Here is a 27,297-nt window from a genome sequence, read left to right on the forward strand (position 1 = left end):
TTATGTCTTTCTTTAACCTTTAATCATCGACAGTCAGTAAAAATCATGGTGTAAACAACTCTGGATCTGTTTCATTCATTTTGGGCGGTACAGAAGAGGTACATTTACTTTAGCACGTTTGGCTAATGCTGCTTCAATGGCTAATAACAATAATACTAGACAAAAGAGTGGTGTTTTATTAAAACTTCACAACGATAGTGAAATTGCAACACCGATTTTAACGATACAAGTGTGAAAAGTCTAAACTGGATTATTTGTATTCTCTGAAAAAAAAATAGTATTTTATTCTAATGTCTAAGAATAAGCAAATTATATACTATACGCTTAATAATGAATACCGTCTTGATATGAGATTCAAGGATTCAACAGAGCTGTGCTAAAAGACTTATAACGTATAACATGGTGCATGGTATGCAGCTCTAGGAAAATAATCCACAAGAGAAGAGTTAATGGATTGTTGTCGTTTTGACTGCACGTTTTATTTCTCTTATACCGCAGCATCTTGCCATTTTGCAGATTAGAATAACATTCATAGTCAACAATGCAACGTTCGTCATGTTTACACTTTCTTTAAATAGATATAAACTAGCATCTTCCTTATCTTTTGCCTGTGGAAGTGTGTCTGTGAGTGTTGTGGTTGATTTTATTGTTTCTTGTGGCAGGTTTGAAAAGTCTCCAATTCAACCATGACTCCAAAAAAAGTTCCTGTAGCTGTACTCAAAGGTATGTCGTTTCTATAGAAACTACATTTACTATTTAATAAATATGTTGTTAATGGGAAATTGCATGTGCTATAGCAGCTCACACAGATAAGGCGCCGTTTAGATGTTGCTGGGATTTGGACATTATTGGGGGGGGGACCATGGTAGGCTTGTTAAGCAAAGATTCAAACACTTCTTATCTAAAGCCATGTTCAGTTTCAGCATTTCTTAACATGTCAACCATGCAATTTATTGAAAAATGCACAGAGGTGAGGTTTTTGTTATTTAATGTATTTATCTGTATGTTCTCTTTTGTGTTTTTCTGTTTCCTCTTCTCGCATACAGATGTCGTGGCATATGTGGACGTGTGGTCCGCGAGTAAAACAGAGAATTACTCTGATCCCTTTATTCAACAACTTCGGGATATGGGTGCACAAGTGAGGGAAATTGCTGAAGGTTTTATCATATTTTCATATATTTTTGTATATATATTAAGTTGTTAACTGATATGGTTTTGTCATGCTATTCCAGGTGTGTAAAACATTCAACAAACAAGTCACCCATGTAGTATTTAAACATGGTCATCAAGCCACATGGAATAAAGCAAAGAAAATAGGGGTGAAAATCGTGTCTGTCCACTGGGTGGCCAGGTAAGCTTAAAAACAGACAAGCAATAGTCTACACTGGCTCACACAATTTTAAGAATACTCAGTGATGTTAACCATGACCTTACGATAAACTGAATTACATATTCAGTCTTAAATATCCTAATGTTGGTTATAATAAATAATTTGGATAGTGACTTTTTTTTTTCCAAGGTAAAATATATTTATAATTTTTTTTTTTCCTAATTTGTGAGCAAACCTAAATCTATCGTGATGCATATCATGTATTGTAGAAATGTCAATAGAAATCATTAAACAAAATAGATTATTGCCCACTCCTAATTTAGTTAAGAAAATCTTCGTCTATAATGAATCAGTTGACGTGATCGAACAAAAAATCAGCAGTTTAATTGCAAATCCAAAATCACATCATCTTGTAACCTACAATAATCAGAACAGAAATAATATTTATAATGTTCCACAAAGGAACATAACTTGTATGTAGGATGTAGGACTTGTAATATTTAAAAAATAAAAAGCCAGCTGTTCAGTTTCACAGTGAATTTGGTGAATTTTGAAATGGATTTCAAGACTATGTTTGACATCTTGACAATTACACAATCTTGCCAATAAATCTTGGCCTCTATGTTTACATCTGTTTGGTGCAGGTGCAAAGAAAACAGCGAACACGCAGATGAAGACCTTTACCCCGCACACAATGAGGAGTCACAGCTTAGTCGCTTGAAAAAGAGAAAAGTAAGCTGATGCGCAGCAATGAACAACATAAGAAGGTACTATATAAACAAAGGATTATCGCTACGTTCTGATCTTTTTTTCCCCCCTTTTCTTAGCATCGGTGCATGCAACCCAGGGACATTCCTCAATGCACCCCTAAGCGCTTGAAGAGGAAGCTGGACAAGATGATGGAAGATCTAGTCCGTTCCTCTCCCATAGGCAAGAAACGAAATAATTTTTTCCTTTTTCTTTTCTCCAGTCTGCAAACCTATAAAAACAGCAGATTAGCCGATGAAATGATTGATAATTGCTCAGACATTACTAACTGACACTAAGTGCAAGCCCTTTCCTCTAATCTTATATTAGTAATCATTTGACCAGTGCTCTCTTGGTGTGAAAGAAGCAGGAGCTGTAAATTTGCCCCAGATTTTAAACTGTCCTTCATCGGTCATAAACAACAACTTCGGAGTTGACAGGTCTGCCTCAGTGGGACTTGTAAATAACATGTCATGTTTGCTCATGCAGTTACAGATACAGAAACATCTCCATTCATTATTGATGAGGAGAACGGGATAGTGTACAGTCCCTCTTCTAGAAGGGCTGACACCATGGCTCAGCGGCTCAGGGAAATGAGAGCACAGCGTGAGAATCTCTCTCCTACTGGTATGTCTAAAAAAAAATGTCTTTTCGATGCCTTCAGAAGTGTTTATACTGTGCTTAGGACATTTGATATAAATACATGTTTAAAGTTTTTGGAAGTACATAATTTTCATACAGATTTTCTTTTTATCAGCCTCTCAAATGCAGGGCTCACCAACAGATGACTCTATAAGGCCATCTCTGGGGGGGACACCCACAGACTTGAGCATACTGCTGCTGGGTGAGGCCACAGAGCTCTGTTTTAGTAGTGTGTGTGGGTGATATTTAATTAAAAGTTAACATCAATGTACAATTTGAACATGACACAATGAGCGTTTTATATACATGTGTGTGTATGTGCGCACATGTGTGTATATGTATGTATATATGTGTGTATATATTTTTTAGAGTAATATTTTATAGTCGTTTCACTGCAGTGTGTGTGTGTGTTTGCGTGTGTGTGTGTGTCTGTGTGTGTGTGTGTGCACAGCCGATAAAAAGTCATTTATTTGTTTTGCATTATTTCATACAGAAGAAGAAGAGGCTTTAGATTGTTTGTCACGCAGCAGCATCTGCTCCAGCAGCAAGAAAGATGTGAAAGAATGCCACAAAAAAATATCGCTTAAGAGGACGACTGATAGATGTGTTGAGAAATCACCTCCTGATTTACATGCAGGAATGAGGTTCAGCTCCTCAGGTGTTGAAGAAACAGTTAAAGTCTTACCACCACAAAATAAAAGGCGGAGCAAATCCTGCTCAGGAGCACCAAAACAGGCTTCTATAGATTCTTATGTAAATACGGTATCGTCAAAAAAATCAGCTTCACCTCTTTTATCTGAGCCTAAAGCTGGAGCAACAGCAAAACCTACACAGACAGTAGGCAATAAAATAAAATCCTGCACCAGTTCCTCTACAAGCAGTATGGAAACTGGAGTAATCCAAATCCCACGAAGCACAAAAGAAATAAAGACCAACAGTGACTCAGGTGATTGTGACAGTAAACGCTTGCCTACATTTGCTTCACCAGTTTGTTCAGCTAAAAACAATGAGCCGAATGTTCAGAAGGCGTGTTATAAAAAAAAGCAAGTGGACATATGGACTGGTCCTGCTGGAAGTTTTGATTCTCATAACGATAACGCAGATGTTAGCGTGTTTGAGGACTACTTCACTTCAGAGAACGATGCACCGAAGCGGAAGGTCCTCTTAGTGCACTCGGTTTCAGAATCGGACCGTTTGCCTTCTTTTGACCTGGAGCCTCTGAAGAAAAGTAGCCGTAAAAGCCAAATACAGGAAAACTGCAGTCAAAATAGAAAAGCTAAAACCTTAAACGAGAGAGGCATCATGGAGGCACCAGGCCCGCCGGAGGAAGAGTTGCCGGCTGTGTGTATGGGGGCATCTCTTCCAGTTCCTAAGGAGTCCAAATCTGAGAAGCCAGAGCAAGAACCTGTTGCAAAGAAACAGAGGAGGAGAACCAGACAGAACTCGGTTACATTTTCAGAAAGTAAGAATGATGGAAAGCTTATCAAACATCACTGAACTTACTTAGAGTTAAATAAATAAATGAATGGATAAATAAATAAAAACATCTCATTTATGATTGTGAGACAAGACCATAGTATGCTGATTAACATCTGTGCTAACATAAATTATAATCATAAGGGACTTCATGATCACTCTGTATAACTTATTGATCAGGTCTCAGTTTGTATTCCTCACCGAGTTGGTTTTTTTTTTGTTTTTTTAAACAATGTTAAGCAAAAAAACATCTTGGTGCACACGGATTAGCACTTGTGTACATTATTTAGATCGATTACTAGTTCCTAATAAAACGTTTCATTAATCTTGCGTGTTTTGTATCACTGTGTTAGCTTTAGGCAATGTTCGAGAGAGCATCTTGAAAGCACTCGACTGTACAGATGCACCTGTGGTGTGCTGCATTAGTCTAAAGAGGTGTTTTTTTTTTCTTCTTCTTTTTTGCGTATTTTCATCTGTAGGCACACACAGTAAAAGCACTTCAGATGGGCTCACTGACAGATGTACTGAATTGTGTAGCGACATGAACACAAAACGGATTGTGAAAATGGATAAGTACATGAAGGTAAAGTCATTTGAGCTCTCACCTTTTTTTTTTAAAACAAAACATCTGTAATTGAAGCGTAGTTTCCCATTTATTCATTCATCTTTTCCTTCATGCATGCACAGGATTGTTCACAAATTGTTTGACATGCCTTATCTATGCCATGGATCACTAGTTTATCTGAATTGGACAGGGAGGGAGGTCACACTTTGGCAGAGTTCCATTTGTTTGTGAATGTAATCATGTGAAATGAGAGATTGTGACCGTGTGCTTTCTTACCTCCTGTTTCCTGACCAACACCCAAAAGTGTATAAAGATATTTATTTATGTATGTTTTCAACTAAAGCGTAAGGTGGAATACGGGCTCCCCGTGTGAATGACACGAGAGTGCTTTTTAAACTCTGCCCTTCTGTCTCTATAGAGCATTGCAGCATGGTTCAGAAATGGAGCGTAATAATCTGGCTTTAAAGAAGTCGTCGTTTTGCCTTGTTCTTTTGTTGCTTTCTTGACTTCCTGTGTGTGTTGTCTTTGCTTCTGCGACATTGCACCTGGTGGATTCCTTCTTTTGCGCTCCTTCAGCCTTGACGAAACTTTCTCTTGTTTGCAAGAGTGGCACAAGGGGCTTTCATCTCTCTGTGATCTCTATTTGATCTTACTTATATGTGACCTGTGTCCGAGAGCACATTCAGTCATGTCAGAAGCAGGTGAGGAACTCGATTGTTCCAGAGAGTTCCATTGTGCAGAGGTTTTGAGACGTGGCTGATCGGCGTCACCTCCAGGAGACTAGTGTTAAATGGAGTACACTAGCAGGTATTTTGTCAGTATATATCAGCAGAGATCAAAGACAAGGACTGGGTGACGTCACACCGGAGCCCGATGTTTGGTGTGATAAGTAACACAAGGGTTGAAATCCGTCCTTTGAGGAATAAAACAAATCTCTTGGGATGATCGAGTTTGAAAAAAGGTTTATTATAGATGACGCACAAGGCTTGTTCACTTGTTTCAGATCTTGCAGTATGAGTCAATGGGAAGGTTACTGAAGGTTGGGGAAAGGCAGAGAATTTCCTTTACTTTCATCCTTTTTTAGGCAATCTGGTATGCTAGGATTCAATTTTTAAGAAAAATAACATTCTCACCACATTCCCCTGGCGAACCAGTCATGCATCATGATGTGATCTTGTATTTATGATTTACAAATATCTCAACTGATGCCATTTAACCTTTTCCATATTTTGTAGTGCTACAACAAGGAATTGACGTGAATTGGCATTTTAAGCATTTGTTCCTTTGATATTTCTTTCAGCTTTGCACTAGTAGATACTAATATTACTTGCTCGTTATTCTCGATAAAATTGGATGAAGGCCGCTTGGGAACAGCGGTTTTTCGAGCCTCGTCACATTCTATGAGGTACGGGCTTTGAGCAATTCTAATACATTCGAGTTCTTTGTTTTGAAGCACTCCAATGTAGCACTGGACAATTTTCTGGACAAACAGCTTCTGATAACTCTAATCTTGGTTCTAAAGCTCCTTGGTCTTCGTCGTTCTTGGGTTGCTTTTAAAACTTCTGATTTCTCCCTCACCTCATTGTTGTGAGAGTTTGTGAATTTTTAGCATATACTTTTATTAATAATAATTCTTTATTATTTTTATCCTTTATTTTAACAGTACGACCTGGAGGGAGTTTGAAGGGATGAATACTTATGCAGGGCACGTTACAGAAATCCCAATGTAGATTTTGATTCCTGAAGCTGTTGTGAAATTGAGTTTAATTGCAAAGCTGTGCCTATTTGTTCATGCCCGTTTTAGAAACAGTTTTTTTTTTATAGACATAATATATAACGGGACGATTTGCTGTTTCTTATGTGTAATTATTATTTTTGGATTATTACTAGGAAGGCAGTGACGTGTCGAGGCAGTGATGTAACAGTGCTGCCTTGAGAACAAGTGTTCAGATCGACTCAAAATATAGTTTCTGGCCTCGTTATTAAATTATTTTTCAGCACCACCCTCTTTTTATTCTCAGTAAAGAGACTTGCGGTTGGAGTTTTGGACTGTTCTCTGAATGCTACAGTGTAGGTGTGTGTTATCAGGCTCATCCTGACAGCTATGATGTGATCTCATGGCTGACTCGTAAGACTGATAGAGGAAGTGGCCCACAGCAGTGACAAGTGCAGTATGACTTATATTGTCAAAACAAGAAGTGTAAAATTAAATCACGGAAGACGCCAAGCCCCAGCATGAAATCATATGTTGCACAAAAAGGAAATCATGAAAATGCGACAAATGGCTCGATAGGTCAAAAGGTGCTTTATATAGCACGTGGCTGCTTTCTGAGTACATATGGAGTTTGAGCAGCCTTTTACTTTGAATAGAGGCCTCAATCATATCAGATTGCATGAACCGGCCACCGTGCTCGCTGTGTCATACCCGAAAGTATTTCCTTCATTTGTGCTTGGGGCGTATTGGAAACACGCTTTTAAAGGAGTTCACACCAACGTTTGAGTTCATGCTCTTTTGCATTGTAATGCTTGTACGAGATGCATCCCCTTTTACAAAACATGTCAAGGGATATGCTAATCGAACAACCTCATGCAATGCGGTGCTTTTTCCATACACAGGAATGTTTTTGTTTCTAATTGTTTTTAAGGTGATCGTGAATTTTTTAGGTTTCACTCCAGAGTTACCAGCCCTTGTTTTCAGCAGAGCAACGTAAAGGAACAGCGTCAAGTCTTAATGAACGATGACTGAAGTCCACTGCAAGTTCTTCCTGACTTAACAAAGCACGTTTTGGCTGTTGGAGTAAATAGAGTGCAAACAGGAAAAGGCCTGACAGAGAATGATAAATTTCATCTTAATTATTTATTATAACAACACTTCTCTATACGCTTGTTCTAATACAGTAGCGTTTCATGAGTAACAGCAAAACTCTGTTTAATTTCCGTTTATTTAAAGAGTCTTGGGTTGTCAGCACTTTTTAACAGTCATTATATTTTCTGCCAGTCTACAGTTCAGTCTTGTGATTTCAAGATTGGGAACAAAGAGGCTTGTGAAGAATCTACTGTTTGTTTGTTTTTTACTTATATAATGTAAGAGATAACAGGAACTAACTTGTCTCAAGAACATTCTACAACCTTGAATACAACTACGAACGTTGTTCAAATAAAACTTTTATTTATTTATTGTTCCTTACTCGCACCATAAATCCTTAAATAGTATTGTGTTGTCAAGCACCAGTGGCAACAGTGGAATAGATTATGATTGTAAGTAAAGGTGAGCTTTGAAGAACACTTCTTGCATAGCTTGTTGACGCATTCATGTTAGACTTAGCGTCCATGAAGAAGGGGAAAAATGAAAGGATTATTTCAGTGTGAAGAGAACATCCTTTTGCTAAATACTGGTGACCATATAGGCACTGACCCAGAAGTGAAAGGAGTGCTTAGTCATATCAATAAAAGTAGAACAATATACCAGCATTCAAATAGCATGCAGTGTTTTTGTAAGAGAAGCCTTTCTAGGTCAAATGATTATTAAAGAATGGGCCAAAAACAACAACAAAAAAGAGGCTTAGTGTTTCAAGATATGGAGTTCAGGCTGAAGCTCTGATGGTACTGCTTTTTGAGTAAAGAGCTTTCTTTGGTAACCCAGACCCAGTTTTTAATGCACAATTTTGGCTGATTAATTGTTTCACAGATTCATGGGTTTGTAGCTAGACGTCTTATTTAAATGCAATCATGATGGCTAAAGTCAGTTTCTTCAGCTTCGAGCATATACGCTACTTGGTCATCTACACACCTGGCTGCACATTTGTCAATAACCATATCTATAAACATGTTATGTATTATGGAAATGTTTTGGCTTCTCTGTGTGCTGATGGAGCCGAACCCCCAACTTCCTGTGGTGGGAGCAGAGAGGAAGTTGTGTGTGTGTGTGTGTGTGTGTGTGTGTGTGTGCGCCTGCCTCTCACTCGTGCTCGCACCGAGGACCTGCCATCATGGGGCCAGAGTACGGGGGGGCGGATGAAGCTGAGGGACACGCTGCCGTCCCTTAAACAACACGTTAACTGCTTTTTCCCCTTCTTCGTGGCCTTGGACTTGTGTTTCCTCTCCAGTCACCAAATACGCAGATACATCCGGCATGTGTTTCTCATGCGAGTGTGTGATCTGCTGTGTTGTTTACCGTGCTGCCTACCAGTATGTCCCTAATCAGAAAGAGAGCTCCTTTTTATATTAGACGTGTGGAGAATTCTAAGTGTTTGCTGGTTGTTGTTTACATAACCCTAATTTTATTGTTTTGTTTTTTCCTTTTCAGAAGAATAGAACATTAGTAATGACTAGCATGCCAACTGAGTAAGTATGATCAGCTAGCTACCAACCTATCACACCATAGTTAAGAGACTGGTTACTGATCAATTAACACAATTAATACAGCATTAAATTCTCAAATCAGAAAGTGTGAATACATTTTCTCTAACAGCTGCTCTGACAGTCGTTCCGTCCATTCAAATCATGGTTTTAAATAAATTAGCTTGTTCTAATAATATCACAACACCTCATGCATAGGGGTAACCTAAGGTCAGTAATAAATTGATTATTTTCTGAGTAATGTTTTACTTTAATGAGTAAAACTTTACAATGTTTGGATAAATGCTCTAAAAGCATGCCGTGTTATTTATGGATAAACATCTCAGTCGTTAGCAGATCGCTGTGGAATAAAATGCTTCAGTACATGCTGTAGGAAGATAATTCATCTTTTTGTATATAAAATATTTATAAGTTGTATTCCTTCACCACTCTAACGCTAAGTACCGTGGGTCTTGTTAGGAAACAGCAGACGGTCATACAGGTGGTCAACTCTCTGGGTGGATTCACTGTGGTTGACGCTGTGTGTGAGAGCACGACGCACGTGGTGTCCGGGAGTCCGCGACGCACCCTTAATATCCTACTGGGCATTGCACGAGGATGCTGGATTCTCTCCTTTGAATGGGTGTGTGCTGCTTGTCTGCTATACATCGTACCCTGGAGCTGTGTTATATTGTATATTCCAGATTATACAGAAATGAGTGCAGTATAGTTTTATCAAATATATTTGTCCTCAAACAGATGTTTCTTTACCTATGTTGTCTAACAAAGCTTGAGCTTCTCTAATTCGAGCATACAATTCAGCCCAAATGTAATCTTCTGCTTTTGTATTTCATTTGTCTCAAAGTTTGGAGTTTCCTGCATTCCGAGATGCTTTTATTTTCGCCGCATGTTTAAAGAGATTATTTAAGTCGTCATAGTCTTCCTGTCAGTAGAAACCTGTCTGCTCGTTCTCTTTCGACGGCTCTCGTCAACAAGGCCTGTCTGCCTGCAGATCTGCCGCTCACTAGATTTCATTATTTTTGGTTGTACAATACTGAAGAGTCTCTGGAAATCCCAGAAGATCAGACATTTCTAAAATGCATATTTCTGAATTTGTTTCTAACTTTGTTTGGCAAATTTCAAGAGGTATTCCTCCAAATGGTTTATTAGTAAGGCATCTAATAGTAGATTGGAAACCGATCGTCTTTACCTCTGTCACCGTTCTTGTGGAAGTTGAAGGGTGTTGGGTTATAAATTCTATCTAATTTAAATGCAATTCTTTTATTTCACATATTTAAATGTGTTGTGGGTTTTTTTGTCATCATTTCCCCACCCCATAGATCCTATGGTGTCTGGAGCACCGTCAGTGGGTTCCAGAGGAGCCGTATGAATTATCTGATCACTTTCCTGCTGCACCGGTAAGCTAAATCAAAATATATGAAGTGCTGACATGTATTTGATTATTATTTAATCACAGAGTTAGTGTGGATTATTTATTTGCATATGCATTAGTCACGCGCCTTAGTCTGCTATCAACACAGCTTGCAATGTTAAGTATGTACCATTTTATACACTGGTTACAAGTAATGAGGTTATGAGGAACTCTTGTACACCTGCTCCTTAGTGTAATTTTCCAATCAGACGTTCATGAAGTTGGATCGCAGTGCATAAAGTCATGCAGAGGCCAGGCAAGAGCTTTAGTTCATGTTCATGTTAAAAAGGGAGGAAAACCCCTTTTAGAAACTAGATGTTTATTCTAATCTTCAAATATTCAGTGCTATGAGATCCAGTGTGCGCTTATTGTAATCTCAGGAATGGAACCCAATGTGGTCTTCTGCTGTTGTAGTCCATCTGCCCCAAGGTTCAGTGTGTTACGTATTCTGAGATGTTTCTGCTCATCACAGTCTTAGAGTACTGTCAACTCAATCAAATCTGACCATCATCACTTATCTGAGGGATATTTGTCCTTAGAGCTGCCTCTCATTAAAGGTATTCTATTTTAACTAGAGTCTTGTTTGTGCAAATCTCAGGAGATCAGCAGTTTCTTTAATACTTGAACCAGCACCAACAACCATGCCAAGATCATCACCTTTTCCACATTCTTATACTAAATGTCTACATCTAATATCCATTTTTTTATTATTTTTCTTTAAAGAATATAAAAAATACTACAGAATTAGAAAGTACATTTACTGCATCCTTTCCCAATGGAAACCTAAAAGTCCACCATATAAAAGTGATGTGAATAAAAACTGACCTCAAAGTCAAAGATGACTTGGCTGAAATGTAGACATCCTGCTTGGAGGGATGTAAAAGCTTACAAAATAGGTGCATTAGGGTTCCTGTTTGATTTTGCCTGTCCTGGAATGGGTCTTTGTAATAAAAAAATACACATTAGTGTCCTGGATTTCACTTACATTAGCTTTTGTGTGCTATGGCAAAATGCCATTGGCTGTTCTGTCTTAAAAAATGATGCAATGCAATAAAAAAAATAACTCTGATATGCACAGATTGTATTGTTTGGACTCCAGTTTCAAGCACAGTGGCTTTCAAATGAAACAATAACTTTGGGTGTTTTAAGTGCAGCATATAAATTCAAGTAAACATACTTTATATATTTAGCAAAAATGTATAGGAATATATAAATTAACACACTTATTTGTGCAGAGAGATTGTTCAAATGTTAATGATCGGATAAATACACCTCATTGTCAATTCATGACTGACCAAATTCACAAAGTGTGTAAAGCGTTCAGTCTTGACCTGCTGTTGGCAGTGATAAAGTGCTTTAGTTTCACTGCCAGCTGAGCATGCACATGCCACCATGTTTCATAGTGAGGTCATTTTTGGATTGGATCCTTTTTTTTATCCATTCCAACCTTTCATCGTTCCATTGCTGCAGTACAATTAAGAATTGAACAATTGGGGAAAAAAACTCCTTGCACTGTTTTTGTAGTGAATTCTGTTGGTAACAGTTGTGTAAGTGTGTGAAAAGAGTCATTCAGAGCCATGGGTTTCACATCACTACCCAAGTTCAGTCCAGCTACCAGCTCAGAGAGGACTTACATATGGCTAGTAAAGTGCACAAACAAACAAATACTGCTGTTTTCTGCTGCTTTCAGGTCTTTAAACAATGTGCTCTCAGATTAAGGCAGGAGTTACCCTAAAGAGATTGTACCAACGGGAATTTTTCATATTTTTTACTATGTTTTTTTTAATATATATTTCTGAATACTTTTCCATTCAATACTTCAATACTTTCAATTCACATATATTGTGCTGAGAGCTAAAACAAAGTCTACTGTCCAGTTCCTGGCAGGCTGCACTGTACAACACACAATTATCGTTAAACCCAGTGAAAGGAAAATGTTGACCATTACTTCAATTTTAATGACATTTTAACAAAAAAAAAATGTACACCTTTTATTAAGTATGTGTAATACAAACAAATAAATATCCAAAAACATGTCTATCAGCTTTAATAAGTAAAACGTGTTAAACAAGGTTTCTTCAGATTTTTTTTTTTTTTTCTGATCATTTTCATGGTACGATTATGTCCATGATTCCTTCAATAAAAAAAAAAAACAAATTCTGTGCTGGGGGAAAAAAAAGAACAACGAAGAAATGTAATTAAAGTTTAAACTAAAATTTTTTGCCCCAATAAAGAATCTTAATTTAAAAAAAAATAAATAAATAGAAAGTCTTGCCTCAGCAGTGAAAATGTAGTTATAGTCTATTGGTGATAAATGCAGTCCTTTTGGCAACTTAGCTATAGATTTGGTATTGCTAGTGTGGTGAGTTGCCTTCTAATAAATGAGGTCAAAGAAACGGTATAAAGAGTATCAGAATTTCGAAACTGATATTACACATTATCAATATTTTTGGAAAACTGTGATAACTAAAAATTGGATAATTTATTAAAACTGCTAACAGAAGTGAATTATCCAACTATGGCTTTTTCCATAGTTCATTAGAAGTGAACAAATACATCACATACACTACTTATCCTGGGGCCAAACACCAAGCATGCCTTTTTTTTTTTTTTTTTTTTTTTTTGAGAAAACCAACCCACGTCTCACACGGCCGTTAATGTTTTGTTAACTTGAGGCGAATCTTGTGCAAAATATACTCGTTTCTTTTTATCATGTCTGGGTAAATGTTTCAGAAATATATTAACAATTGCAAAAAGTACTAAAATTACAAAAAATGTAAATCAGTAAACAGCTGTAAACAAAGGGACATATTTTCCGTTTACTGTGTTAGTGTAAGGACCCTTCTGCTTCATTCACTCTTCCTTTACCTTTGTACCATAATTGTATTTTCTATATCAAACCTTATCAAAGTAACTGTTGTATATTATCAAGAAATTCAGAAATATACTCTCTAAACAAATATTACATTTGACCCCATTAGCTTGTTTGCATAAGGAATAATGACAACCCTATTAACCATTCAGTCCATAGGTGTACATCCAATGTAAGGCCTTCTTTAACAGTACTTGCGCATACTTTGTGCTGTTTCCTCTTACTTAGACTTATTTTTTTTACATGTTAATCACATGTTCTTACTGATTTAGCATTTTGTTTTGAATCCGTAAGTTTCTTTCAAGTGCTTTCTTCTTTGCAGGATTTTCTTGCTCAACATGGTCAAGCATTTTCCCTGTCAAAAAATAAGGTCCCATATCAGTTCTGAAAATGTTGTTGCCCCACTACTGCCCCATTTGTTCCTCAAAAATCCACCGGTCTTATCATCATTGTTGTTGCTTTGAGCGAATATCCAGAGCCTTTCCAATAGTACCATTTGATACCATTGAAGCGACTGGTGTGCTGCCCATGCTGATAGTATACACCGTTGAGATTGGAAGGGCCGCAGGCGTCAAACCACCAGCCTGTGAAAATAAGCCAAAAGACTTTCTTAGATTATAAAACACAAATTAGAGCATGTCTTAAGCACTCATAGGCTTGGTCTTGTCAACTCTTCCTAACCTCCAACAGCTACCTACTGGGGAGGATGAAGGCTAACACGCACTTCCACACAAGAAGAACTGCTGCTCATGCTGAGAAACACCCATGCTGTCGGTCTCATACATGAGCTCTCAGGCACTCACGATTGTCTAGTATTGATCGACGGGGGTGGCACACCCTCTCTTTTCTCTTTCTCTCTCTCTCTCTCTCTCTCTCTCTCTCTCTCTCTATACATGTATGTTTGTGAGGAGCAGAATTTGAGCAAAAGAAGCTAGGTTGTTACAGAAAAGCTGAGTTAGCACTTGTAAACACCCACAAGATAGAAAGCTTTGCAAGTCTGCAGTTCCCAGACTATTAATGTCAACTTTCACAAGGGCCCAATTCCCAACTGAGCTGAACAGTGATTAGCTCCCAGCTAATTTCGCTGGAAAGTCATGATCCCAGACACGAAAAATGCAAGAAGAGAGGGACATGTAGAAGAGGGAGTGTGTAACAATGAGCTGATTTAGGTATGCATGCATGTGTAGATATTTGTATTGAAGAATTGATTCATTTCGAAACAACCTGCTTACCTCCTGTGGTTAGCTGTGAACACTTGCAAACACATTTGTCATTGTCTGCATCCTTTGTGCTAAAATCACTTCCTGGCTGGGCAAGGCTGCTGATTTTACCCGCAGTTCCACTGTAGCCTTTAAGGTGTATCCTGTGTAATTGAAAATGCAGAAATACAAAACGTCAGAAGGAAGCCTGTAATTACTGTATGGAGATGTGAGAGGTATTTAGTTCTCTCTGTGTGATATAGCTGTCCAGGATGCACACACCTGGTTTACTATTAAACATTGTACACTGTTAACCCCTTAATCTATGTAACTGCTTCTATACTGGAACAGATCCACACTGTACTCTCTGTTTCTCACCTCCCACTCTCTCTCTCTCTCACACACACACACACTGCCTCTCTCATTTTCTTTCTTATACATGCAATTTCTCAATCACTTTCTCTTCTTCTGTCTTTCCTTCACACTCAAACACATTCTCTGTTATTTTTTCTTTTTGTTTTTATCCCTTTCTTTCTCTCACACACACTTTCTCTGTCTATTTCTCTCTTGTTCTGCCTCACGCTCACACTGCCTCTCCCTAATTCTGTCTGTTTTCAGTATGTGAAATGGACAACAGGAAACCCGCGCTGTTGTCCAGTTTGTCCGGCTTTCCAGCATTGTTAATGTATGAAAACTTGGGCAGTGTTTGCCTTGAGCTTATTATTGTTGTGGGGTCAAACAGCAAGGGTTAAGATAGTTGGCTTTGCTTTCAAGAGAGCGTGATAAGAGTTCAGAGACAGCTCTGGGCTGTTGTCGTCCTGTTTCTGTATCTCATAGGCCATAACCATTTCCAGATGGCAAAATATTTGCTTTGGAACGATGACAAGTGTGTGGCACCATTCGTGAGATTTTGTGGCAATATAAATACAAAAGTACAACCGTATATTTACTCTTGTTTGTGTAATTAAACATTACACCAAAATAATGCATGACATCTTTTACATGATCATGTTACAGATCATAATAAGAGCTATTATAACTGGGATTTGTTATCCCATTCATACACATGTATAGCAGAGCTGTAACACAAATATCTGTCTCTGTTTAGTGCTCCAAATATAGATGTATGTATTCAGATTTAAACCTTGAGCTGGTGTTGCATCCTTTACATACTAATTTTTAGAAAAAGGAATTTAATTAGTTTTGTTTCCTAAAATATTATTAATAATAACAATATAAGCTTAGTTTGAAGCACTGCTGAACACTTACCAGGAAAATACCAAGGCTGAAGGAATAAACTCTATATATTCATATTAACAAACATGGTCTAGCTTTGTGCCACTAGCTTCATATCTAGCCCCCACTGGCATGAAAGTAAAAGCATCCATCTTGGATAATATGGCAGGGGTAGAAGTATATTGTAATCTGAATATGACACTGGATATGGTGGCAGGAATGATGACCACCAACTGTGGTGCGTTTCTTACCTGTACTTCTGCTCTTCGCTGCTCAAGGAGAATTCATCATACTGAGAGAACGCTGTGTTCCCGTCCCAGTCGGTGAGCTCTATCCTCAGCACGTATTGCTGATCATTAGTCAGCTTTGAGATGTACTCATTACCCAGCCAGTGTTCACCTGAAGTGTCTCCGAACCCCTTTCAATTGGGAGAAGCATGAATACATTTTACACTTCAATAAACTCATTTGTTCCTTAAAGCACTAACTTCATCATTCAATCACTGTGACCACTATTGTGCTGAAAAATGTCTGTCCCTTCCAAAGCTCACCATTTTGTATTCTTTCCACGTCTGATCAAAGTCAACAAGGCCACTGAATCGCTTCTGCACTATTGTCCATCCACCTGCCTCGGTTTCCATGTCACAGTATGCCTGGAAAGAGAAACAGTGTTGTCTAGAAACACGTACTGTAGCTTGTTCATGTCATACTTCCTGACACATTTAACTAACTTTAGTTTAGTACAGTGTCTGTTAAACTGCTGTTAATTTGCCAAACTTAAATGACTTCCCATGAAAAGTATCTTAGGAGAGAGCTCAGTCTGCACAGGCATGTGTAAACTAACTACCTTAAAAAAAAGCCTTTTTTTCTCTGGATGCACTATTTCCCGCAAAGTCACTGGAAGTTCCTCCTGTTGTTTCTCCTTCTCTCTCTCTCTCTCTCTCTCTCTCTCTCTCTCTCTCTCTCTCTCTCTCTCTCTCTCTCTCTCTCTCTCTCTCTCTCTCTCTCTTTTTTTCTCTAGAAAACTGTCTTTATTTTCTCTCTGACTCTCTCACACATTCACGCATGTCATTTTTCTGATCTCTTTCTTTTCCTTTCTTACACTCTTTCTCATGCACAAACTCTCATGCTTTCTTTCACTCTTTCTTTCTTTTCTCTATTCTATCTTTGTCATTATTTTCTTTCTTTCCTTCCTTTTTTTCTTTTTCTTTCTTTCCACACTTTCTTTCTCATTCGGCCTTTCTCACACATACAACACATGCTTTCTCCCTTTCCTTTTTTATTCTACCTAACCAAGCTTCTTCATACCTTTATTTGTTCTTTTGTGTCTGGGATGGTTAGCGTGTAGACTCCAGTTTCTTTGTTCCCGGACTTAAAGATGGCAGCGCAGTCTTTGTACTGTGAGGGAGTATCCTGCATCATCGCTGATTTATCTGTTAGAAGAGAACAGAACACTGAGTTGAAGCATGTAAGGTCATTAAATGCATATGATTATCAAGTACCTTAATTGGCTTCTTATGCCACCTTCGCTAATCTTCGACCAAATCTAAAGCAATCTTAATTATCCTCTTATTTTATAACCTCGATCGCCCGGCAGAACAGTTTGCACCATCCGCTCCCCAAACAGTTGCTCATGGGATTGCATAATATTATTCTGGCCACTTGTTTTTCCTCCCACATTCCCCTGTGTGATGTTTGGCTGCGATGCTCTGGCGCTCACTCACGGGTGGGGATGTTGATTGTTTGGATGAGGTTGTTGACCGTCTCCGCCAGCTCTTGCTGCTGTTGCTGCAGGGCTGTGTTCTCCTCAGAGGTGCGCTGCAGATGCTGCTTCAGTTCCTCAATGATGCCTGTTTGCTTCTCCACCAGCTTCTTCAGCTGCTCCTTCTCCTCCTGCAGGCTCTTCAGCTCTGCCTGCCTTTGGCCCTCCATGTCCTCCACCCTCTTTTCCAGAAAGCTAAAAAAAAATAAAAAAAAAGTTATTATCTTTGGCAAAACTGTAAGGATTTTAATGTCTCTATTCATTGCCTAGCATCATGATGAACTACATGCATGGAGCATATTATCATATTATTATATACTAATGATCAGCTTTGCCATCTTTCATTCACATCCTTCAGAAGCTGAGAAAAAAATATTACCAAATTACACCATTGTGCCAGTAACAGGAATAATGAGCATGTTTGCTAAAAATTAAAAGCTTGGCATACAATTGAAAGCTTTTTTTTTTTAAAGACTTTTAAAAAGATTCAAAAGGAAAAGATGTATGCAACTAATGTATAGTTTAAAAAAAAAAATCAAATCTTTAGTAAACCCAACCCTAATCATCAGATACTGTAATGTTTAATACTTCTGAATAAATATTTCAATAAATAGTATTCCAAAAAAAAAATAACTTCTCACCGGTTTTTATCATTGAGTTTAGTTATTTCATTTGTCTGCAGGATAATGTCTTTTTCCAGTTTATTTGTTGAGATTGAATGCTCGAGAAGCTGACGCTCCAGTCGTGTTGTTTGGTTTATAACCTAAAGGTAAAAAAACAAGTTTTTGCAGAAGGTAATTTAGATAAGCTTTCACTTTCCCACTCTTGTGTTATTAATTGAACTAATTAAGCCTGCATTTGCATAATTAAATCCTTTAGATTTTAACACCTCTTTTTCCACTACAGTTCACTTTACTCTGTATTTTTTCAAAGATTCTGTCTTGAGGGCTCTTGTGGATGATACGAAGTGAACACATAAACCTGCAGGCGTCCTCATTTGACAAAATGCGAGCTACAGTAACGTAATGAATTTTGACAATTGCACTTTTCCCCTAGAATAAACTGTCACAACCAATTCTCTCTGCTCTCCATTGGGCTGTAGTTGATCTCACTTGTCAGAGTATGGGTTTAGACCTTCATTGGCTATGGATGAGCATGTGGGCATGTGAAAGCCCTTAATTGCGTGTTAGGGGTGTTTACACATCACTTGGCATCAAAGCACATGTCCACATATTTGATGAGAGGAAAAAAGAATTTGGTACATGGCTAAAAATACTGGACAATCACATTTTAATAAATGAAAGAGGACATGGGGACTAGAGGGACTGAAAGGCGGTGTGTACACTCGCCTCATTACTGAATTCTCCAGCTGAGGCATCACTTGATATTTGAGAACTCTGAATGCTCAAGATAAAATCTGATTAGCGTCATGAATGAGATTTAGGTTTTAGGTATTTAACATTTTATATGGAATGCTCACCTGGGCTTCGACACTGGTGAGCTTTCGCGTCTGCTCTGCGGTGTGAATCAGGAGGTTGGTGCCGATCTCGATCATGGCTGCCGTGTGGTTGTGCACGGTGTCGTGCTGAAGCTGGACCATGTCTTGCCTCAGGTTCTCTTGGATGTAATTCTCCAGCTGTGGAAGGTAGCAAATGTAGGATGTGTGGTTAACATCTACAATAATCCAGCTGAATGTTTGATGAACAGGACCTACTAGGGTAAACACGTGTCAACCTGAATTGTATTTAAACAGAAAAAAAAACACTTTCACTAGAGTCACTAAAATGCCATGTCCATAAAATACCATGCATTATGTTGCTTAGTAGGATTTTTACAGACTACAATCCATTAGGGAGGAACAGATTATACCAAATATCATTAATAAATACAATTATTAATTGCATGCTAGATTGTATCTGTAAGGTGCTTTTAGCCATTCATCTTTGTGTCTTACATAAAATCACCTCTTCCCTGTTATGATCACTGTAACACGCCCTCTCTAGATTATTTGTTCTAAATCCATTAATGAAAAACTTACATTTGTTTACATATCAAGAGATTTCTCTATTTCAACCCACTTACAAATGTTGCTTGCAGTAAAATCAGGATGACGGGAGCAGTAAGAATCACTGTCCAGTCTGGTCAGATGTTTTATAGCTAAATTACAGACCTAGAGCTCATTGACGAGTTTTAAATGGAACTTGTCATAACAAGGTCATGACCCCTTTCAAGAAGACCCAAAAAGGCTAAATGTATCTAGACTTTTAGAATGCATAATAGACTAAGCCTTAGAGAAATATGTACTCTTGGCAGGTTTTTGGCTGGGGGAAGCCAACGTTCTTTTGCTTGTTAAAGCTTTTTCTGTAAACTTCATAAGCCATCACTGTTCGCACAGGTGGTCTTGTTAACACGAGAGTCTGAAGACAGGTTGTGGTTAACCATAAAACTTCAGTCTTGCTTATAGCTTGAGGAATGATCGCTGTAATTTTTATTTCTAGTTTTAATAAGGAAAAACTTTAAACACATCAGATAGCACACTAGCTGAGAATCCTGAACTTGCCCACCCTCAACCAAGTCTTTTGGGTTTTGTTTGTATTAACTACTTCATGACTGGCTAATGTCTCTGTGCTCACAGGGTGGGAAGTGTGCCATTAGTTTATCTCCCCTGACAGTCACAGAGACATTAGACAGTCATGAGCTAGTTCTTTGAGCTCATGTATGTGGCAGAAGACCTAGCACTTCCTTCTTAGTGTCTTAATCTGCATTTACATTTATGGCATTTGGCTGATGGCTAGAGCGACTTACATTTATCTAATTTATACAACTGACCAGTTGCGGGTTCAGGCCCTTGCTCAAGGGTCCAGCTCTGGCAGCATGGTGGTTCTGGGATTTAAACTCACTACCTTTTGATCAGTACTCCAACACCTGAGGGGGGAAATGTGGCTTTCTGTGTCAAAAGGGTCACATGCATATTGATGATTTGAAATGTATTTAGTTTGCTTATTAAGTCCAGATTGTTCCATAAGGTATCTGGTTCAGCAGTTAAATAAAGTAAATATCTGCAAATTGTGACTTGATGCAATTTGGGAATTAATGTCCCAAAAAAAAAAAAAAAAAGCACCCCTACACACTTCTACCCTAAACAGATACAGGTATTGGCTCTGCATTTCACCACTAATGTATAAAAAATCATCTTATAATATAGCATCTTTTTGTTTGGCGTGTAGGTGACATTGTATTACCCATTGTATTTGATTTAAAAAAATAAACTAGTAAAAAACACTTCAGGTAAGTGTTTCCTGAGTCATCAAAACACAAATTTGTTTGCGTCCCATTGGAAGCAGTGTGTGTCTAGCTCTCATCCAGTCCTTGTACTCTTTCCTGCATGGAGTTCCTGAATAGCAGACAGACCGGCACTCAAACAAACAGGATAGGCATGAGTGACGAGTTGCATCCTCAATGAAAACATTTCTATAACGTGACAAGGGAGGAAAACATCAGCGCTTCTTTTGCAATGTGATGTGAATTGTTTTCTTGGAATTTTTTGCTCTTAAAACTATTCCGGAAGTCTTGCACTACAGCAGTTGGGATATATTTAACTTTTCCTTACTGATGACTGCTAAATGTGACAACTTTGATAATCGTCACTAATTTTGTTTATCTTCCTCGCTGCACTTCCATCCAGTGTTGGTGTGCCATCGGAACTGCGGGCAGGACGTTACACTGACAGCCAATCAGTTGTTGGTTTTACATTCGGGAAGCTTTTGTTCCTTTTTCTCACTGTAAACTGGCAGGTCATGTTAGCGTCATGGCACAGAGTCACATCCTGCCTGCTAATTAAGCAAATATGCCAAACATGTGAGATTCTGTAGCATGACCTAATGGCACGCAGAGGTCCGATGCTTTCCTCCGACCTTCGCTTGTAGACCTCAAAAGTGCCACTTAGACGAAGAGCCTTTCCTCTGAGTGCTCAGACAATACTATATAATGTCAGACTGTTACAGTCAGAAAGGAAATTATGCCATAAAATCCGTTTACTTTGTTTTTTGACCCTTCTTGAACTTTGCATAAAGACATTGTGCCAGAATATAACACTGATCTTCAAGGAGACATGAGTATGTTTTGGCAAGTGCAAACACTGGGTCAGTTTTGTTGCCTGGGATTATGCACCTGTCTCACGGTGTATTTTCAGAACATCCTTTGTATTTCTATAAAAGCAGCTTTACTGTACACAATGAACTTTTTCCTCCTTTTGTATTTTCTCATTTCTGACTTCTTACGATTCATTGCTTTCTGAAATGGAATTTTTCCTTTCACACTCAAGCAAACGCAAGTCTTTCACCAAAATTTTACTAATGTATCTCTACTAATGAGGCTTTTAAACCAGGGTTCATCACTCAAGGGAGGATTTTATTTTTATTTTATTTTGTTTAGTTTTATTTTAGTAATCACAAAAGGAGTCCTGTGGAAATTACAACAAACAATTTTCAGTTACTTGAGATTTCTTGAGTTGTATTGATTTTTAGCATGTTTGCATGGTCGCGTGAATGGAATAAGTTTAATCCGAGCCTCAACAGCGCCAGCATGTTTTAAGGCTATATGGCTTAAAACATGCACACATTTACACAATGAGTCTAATATTGAAATAGTTGGATTATTTTTCATTTATGTTCAAAAAGAAATTAAGGTATTACTTGACAGCAATAAGTTGAAATTCTTTGTTGACTCAATTTTTTTTCCAAACAGGCAATATTTTGTTTTTATGTTGTTGTTTTTTTGTTTTGTAGAATTCTCCACTAAATATAAGTATGTAAGTTGATTGACATAATCTATAGGAAAAGCCCCCATCTGTCATATGAAATACACGTATGACTTTTCCATACTGAAAATGAAATGGGTCTAAATCTTGAGCATTACACATGCTCTTTCTCTTACTTCTAGACCATGTTCTATTAAGACATATAGAAAGAAAAAAATAGAACTATTACAGCAAAAATTTCAATTAGAATTTCCATATGCACCTGTTCTAGTCGTAGAGGAAGAGCAATATAATTTATGGAAGAGCTGTTTACATTTGCATGCATTCTCTAAGATTTGTCTGGTTTTTTAAGGTAAGTTGTGTTTCATGGGCATTTTTGTGCCATCAATAAAAATGCATCAGTTTTTTGCTTCTTTTTAAGCTTCCATGGTGAGGAGGTTTTTTTTTTGTTTTGGTTTTTTTAAACTTCTGACCCTTAATTCTGGTCCCGCAGCAGGTGAAGTGTCCAAGTGTTTTCTTTCTTATCAAATAAGTAATATACACTACTAAGGATATTATTCAGTGATGGATGAAACTGTACCTTGAGCAGCCACTGAGTGTTGTTCTCCATGATGGTCTCTAACTGCTCCAGCCTCTGTAGTGACTCCTCGTATTCAGCCGGATCATCTTTCTGCACCTGGTTGCCGTAGCTACTCGGAGGGCATGTCTCTTGCTCAGGCAGAAGAAATGTGTAGCTGCATGGCCCATTCTGAATCTGATAAGGCCTCTTGCCAGCTGCATAGCCTTCCCCAGCGGTGAAACAGAAGCTTAAAATGAAGATCCCTACATTCAGCATCTTGTAGTTTTTTTGTTTTTTTTTAAACTAACGTCCTTTTTAGAAAAAATTAAGTGGGTTGCTTTGCACGTTCCCACGTGTCAGAGTCTCCAATGCTTGAATGCTGCTGTTCAGAATTCTCCCTGTGCTTCTTGTGAGCTCCATTTATAATGAAAGGCAGGAGGTGGAGACAAATATCAGCGTGTAATAGTAGAAGCGTCACTCAGCAGCTCCCAAATCTTCAGCTGTCTCTCACACGGTGTGTGCTGCGTGAGCTCTTGCGCTCCTCTGTCTGCTGAACTCAACAGCAAGACCCTCCTTCTTGACAGGAGCAGGGGACGCTAATTAAACACTTCCCGTCGGATGGTCGCTTTCAGCTGCCTCCTCTGCTCCAGAGAAAGTCTGTGTGGATTGGCGGGAGAGGACAGGATGACAATGGCGGGATTAGTGTTTTTCTTCGAGACGGCCACTCTAAAAAAGCCCTTCAGGATGCAGCTGTGTTTCTCAAACCATTCAGCTTCGACAATCTTAAAGCATGAGCTTTTTTTTTTTCTCTTTAAACCTTCACCCTCTCCTGCCTCCTTAAGACAATAATAAATATGCAATAATAAATGTGGTGGAAAAGGAATGTTTGACTCATCACATCATCTTGATGTTTCTTTATTTTTTTCCTTAATCTCAAAAAAAGCAGCAGCTTCCATTTCCTGTCTGGTCTGTCATATCTGGAAGTCGTTAAAAGAGAAGAGCTAAAAAGCCTCGTAGACATAAGTATCTGGCTTTGGTTCAGGAGTCATTTTTAAAACTTGTCATCTTAAAATTCCCGATCCCTATTAATGCCACAGCTTAAAATATTCATCCAAGTTCTCATAAATGCCGTAAGAGTTACTGTTAAACTATAAATCTTGTTTACAGATGCCTCTAACTTTAGTGCTGTTTTACTGTGATGTTTGTACGTCTATTATGCAATAAAACACAACGGGGTGTGCTGTCATAGGAAAATAATCAACAACGGGATAGCATGATACAATCTGATGGAAAGCGGAGTCACTGTTACCACCTTGAAGTTGATTATTTTCCTATAACAGTGGTCCTGAAGTGTTCTCTTATACCATGCTGATTTGGCACCAAGTACACTCTTAAAGAACCATGTTGTACTTTTTTTGTGTGTATATTTACATTTCATGTTGTCGAACATCTGTAAAACATGTCGGAAATGTTATAGCAGGTATAAAGAGAACGTCCTTCACCATCTTTCTTTTTTTCTGTCTTTCTTGTTAACAAGATCAAGAAATGCAACGTTACGTTGTAAGCACTTTTTCCTGGGTCCGAGAACTTAAAGCTTTTACATATGATTCACCATAGCAATGATTGTATATAATATTTTGTACAAATTTAATATATATTACATTATATATACATTGTGGCTCATACAAGTACTATACTAAACCTTGGAGCCAGAAGCCATGCTGATTTAGGAAATTAATCTTAATTCATTTATTTGAACATCGTTGTTTTAATAATAAAAACATGACAAGACTTGTTCATGGTAATGAGTGTCTTTAAAGACAAACGTGTATTTTTTTTTTTTATGTTTAAAATATATTGAGATTTTGTGTGCTTTTTTTGGTAACCACTTAAATAACACACATCAAAAAAGATAAAGTTGTGTTAAAGGTGCTGACAATGCTAGTAAAGACATATTTAAAAGCACATAGCATGTCAAATGTTACAGAGCAATAGATAGTTCCTTTCTATTCCCAGTGATAGCGCGTCACCTATGAATCCAGTGTGACGGATGCGGAAAGCAGGTGTCGCAGGGAGGAAATCGTTCCGCTCAGAGGATGTTTTGTCCTTAACCTCGTGGGGGTCTTTCAGAACAGACATCAGCGCAGTGCTCCTGTGGCTTTAATCATCACTTCCACAAACACCTGAGAGGACATTTCAGTGATCAACACAGACATTTTTCCATTTGATCAACGTCAGAATGTTCATTCATGTGTACCTTTTTGTAAAATATGCTTAAGTTTCCTTTTTTTTTTAAACTTATTTCGAGAGCATGTGGAGGTTTGTACTAGCAAACAGACATAAAACCAAGTGCATCAAAAAGATTAGCTGGAATGTAAAAGTTTTGCTGGACTGGAAGGGGAAGTATGCCAAGAGAATGTTGGTGTCACAGAGGCGCACATGTTGCAGCTCAGGTGCTTGCTCTGAATCATCTTCCTCCGGCACGTGCGTGGGAGACTTGTGTTTTCCTCAGCCGTTTCATGTAGAAAGGAAGCTGGGCGAGGAAGGAAGTGACCCAATGTCCTTCTTTTTCTTAAAGAGTTTACAACATTCAAATTTCTGTCCGTTTAATCCGGATGAGGGAATTCATGATTGCCGGGGTCAGGAATCTATATTTTTTCCTGTTATTTGACTGGAGACTACGATTTTACTAAAACAGCCAAGCTCATTTATTCAGTTGTCCTTTGCCTCTGAAATCATGCTTTGTGAAATCACAAAAACTGTGATAAGAACATTCAATGGGAAATATTGGTTCTAACAGGTAATAAATAGCACTGTGGTCGGTGTAGCAATGGACACACACAAATGTAAAAGATTTAAAAAGTCATAATGTTTTCTCACTTCTGTTCAACCTGTTTTAAACTCAAGTTTATAAATAGCACTCCGCCAGCCTAAATTCCAAAGTGTTTAAAATGGCACTGGTGTATTTGCTAAGCGGAGCAGATTGTGCCTTTCAGCAGTGCCAATGACCCATGATGGTCATGGAGCACGTCCCGAATGCCCTTAGCAGCAGCATGAATGCCAGCTCAATCTGCCTGCTACCATTCACAGACCTCAAACTGGAGCCAAAAGAGCTCAAACAAGGCGCAGACGATGCCATTGTGCAAGATCTTTGATGTATTACCCCATCAGCTGCAAACTGAGGGCTTTTGGTTGCCCGTGTCACTAGACCTCTGTCCTGCACATACACAGCACAATGCAGTTCCCATCATTCAATGTGTGATATGCAAAGTCTGTTTCATTTCAAAGTTAGTTAGTAAATTGTTGTCGTTGTTGTGAAAGAGCAGCTTTGTGCTCTTGTCTAACTGAGCCTTGCATATTTTAATTTTGATTGACTGCTTTTACGTGTTTCAGATAAAACAACACCAGAAGCATTGCAAGTTTAATCATCCTGTTAGTATTTTCCAGTATGCAGAAGTAGCCACAAACTTGTTCTATGCTCTTATCATCTGTGACTGTTGGCACACCTGAACAAATATTATGACAATCTGTGTTTGTGCTTGCTTGTGCTTGATTTAGTGTGCCAGGGGTTCTCTCTACGCTTTGATTTAAAGCTGTGATCAGATTTATTCAAACTTGTTTAAATGAGATCTCTTTCCTTTCATTGGTTTTTAGTACTTCACTGGCAGGAAACATGGTGAGAGTATTTGTATGTTAGGATATTGGTATTCAGACTTTTATTGTTTCTACAGAGTCTGGTACATTTCATTTATAGATATGGGATATGGCCAAGAGCTACCTGCATTCACAGAAATAAATTTCCCTAGCATCTGTTTAACTCACTGTTATTCGCTTAAAAAGACTTTTCAAAAGGGGTTTATGTGTTTTTAGATATTAATACGGGTGTGGTCTAGGCCAAAAGTGTATGTACCCAGAAACACTGAAGGGAAAACTGCTTGAAAAAAGTCATCTTTCATTCACATAACACAACAAATAACACAAGTTCACTATGGAATTTTGGGGCAATTTTTCTATTTAACATAAATAAGCAAGATGGCTAACCACTATACAGTATATGTCCAAATGCATATAGAAACTTGGCCGTAACAAATATCAAAATATGTTTCTTTCCCATGTGGTTGCCAGACCAGATAGAAGCACACAATTGTTTAGAATGTCTTTCTACACTTTATCATTAAAATGTTTCATGTTAAGTCAAATATTTAGCTGTTGCACTACACAGTGAAATGAGACCAGGTTTCTCCGGGACCATGGTGCTACATAAAAACAAAGACAGTGCTAAGGACTTAAGTAAGGACTCAACCTGGTGCAAACAGTGCAGGATAAAAGTCCGTGCAAACAAAAAATGCAAGACATTAAAAAGAAGAAAATACACAAAAGC

At 38.1% G+C, this 27,297-nt stretch overlaps 2 protein-coding genes across 9 annotated transcripts in view; one reads left to right on the forward strand and one right to left on the reverse strand.

The window, feature by feature from the left end:
• The window catches only part of mcph1 (microcephalin 1), a 28,884-nt gene that overhangs the window by 494 nt on the left and 1,093 nt on the right, over positions 1-27,297 (forward strand). For 2 of the 8 annotated variants that reach the window (XM_027165628.2, XM_047811981.1), the window contains 12 exons: positions 663-723; positions 1,047-1,138; positions 1,233-1,351; positions 1,975-2,062; positions 2,158-2,260; positions 2,567-2,704; positions 2,835-2,921; positions 3,213-4,181; positions 4,675-4,778; positions 9,067-9,104; positions 9,579-9,741; positions 10,439-10,516. In XM_027165628.2, coding sequence (XP_027021429.2) covers positions 687-723; positions 1,047-1,138; positions 1,233-1,351; positions 1,975-2,062; positions 2,158-2,260; positions 2,567-2,704; positions 2,835-2,921; positions 3,213-4,181; positions 4,675-4,778; positions 9,067-9,104; positions 9,579-9,741; positions 10,439-10,516 — 2,016 coding nt within the window. In that variant the 5' untranslated portion in view covers positions 663-686. Of the gene's footprint in view, positions 1-33; positions 99-662; positions 724-1,046; positions 1,139-1,232; positions 1,352-1,974; positions 2,063-2,157; positions 2,261-2,566; positions 2,705-2,834; positions 2,922-3,212; positions 4,182-4,674; positions 4,779-9,066; positions 9,105-9,578; positions 9,742-10,438; positions 10,517-10,722; positions 11,077-11,128; positions 11,600-24,932; positions 25,048-27,297 lie in introns of those variants that run through there. The other 6 variants (XM_047811982.1, XM_047811987.1, XM_047811984.1 and 3 more) reach the window with 6 other exon arrangements.
• Positions 12,468-24,380, reverse strand: angpt2a (angiopoietin 2a). Its single transcript, XM_027165629.2, has 9 exons — positions 22,938-24,380; positions 19,079-19,234; positions 18,240-18,361; positions 17,561-17,793; positions 17,145-17,269; positions 16,388-16,489; positions 16,089-16,255; positions 14,635-14,765; positions 12,468-13,986 (listed from the first exon to the last, which is right to left on the reverse strand). Exons 1-9 carry the CDS (start codon positions 23,190-23,192, stop codon positions 13,826-13,828), a joined length of 1,452 nt encoding a protein of 483 aa, XP_027021430.1. The 5' UTR covers positions 23,193-24,380; the 3' UTR covers positions 12,468-13,825.

Source organism: Tachysurus fulvidraco, chromosome 4 (genome assembly GCF_022655615.1).
Source record: "Tachysurus fulvidraco isolate hzauxx_2018 chromosome 4, HZAU_PFXX_2.0, whole genome shotgun sequence".
Taxonomy (NCBI): Eukaryota; Metazoa; Chordata; class Actinopteri; order Siluriformes; family Bagridae; genus Tachysurus; species Tachysurus fulvidraco.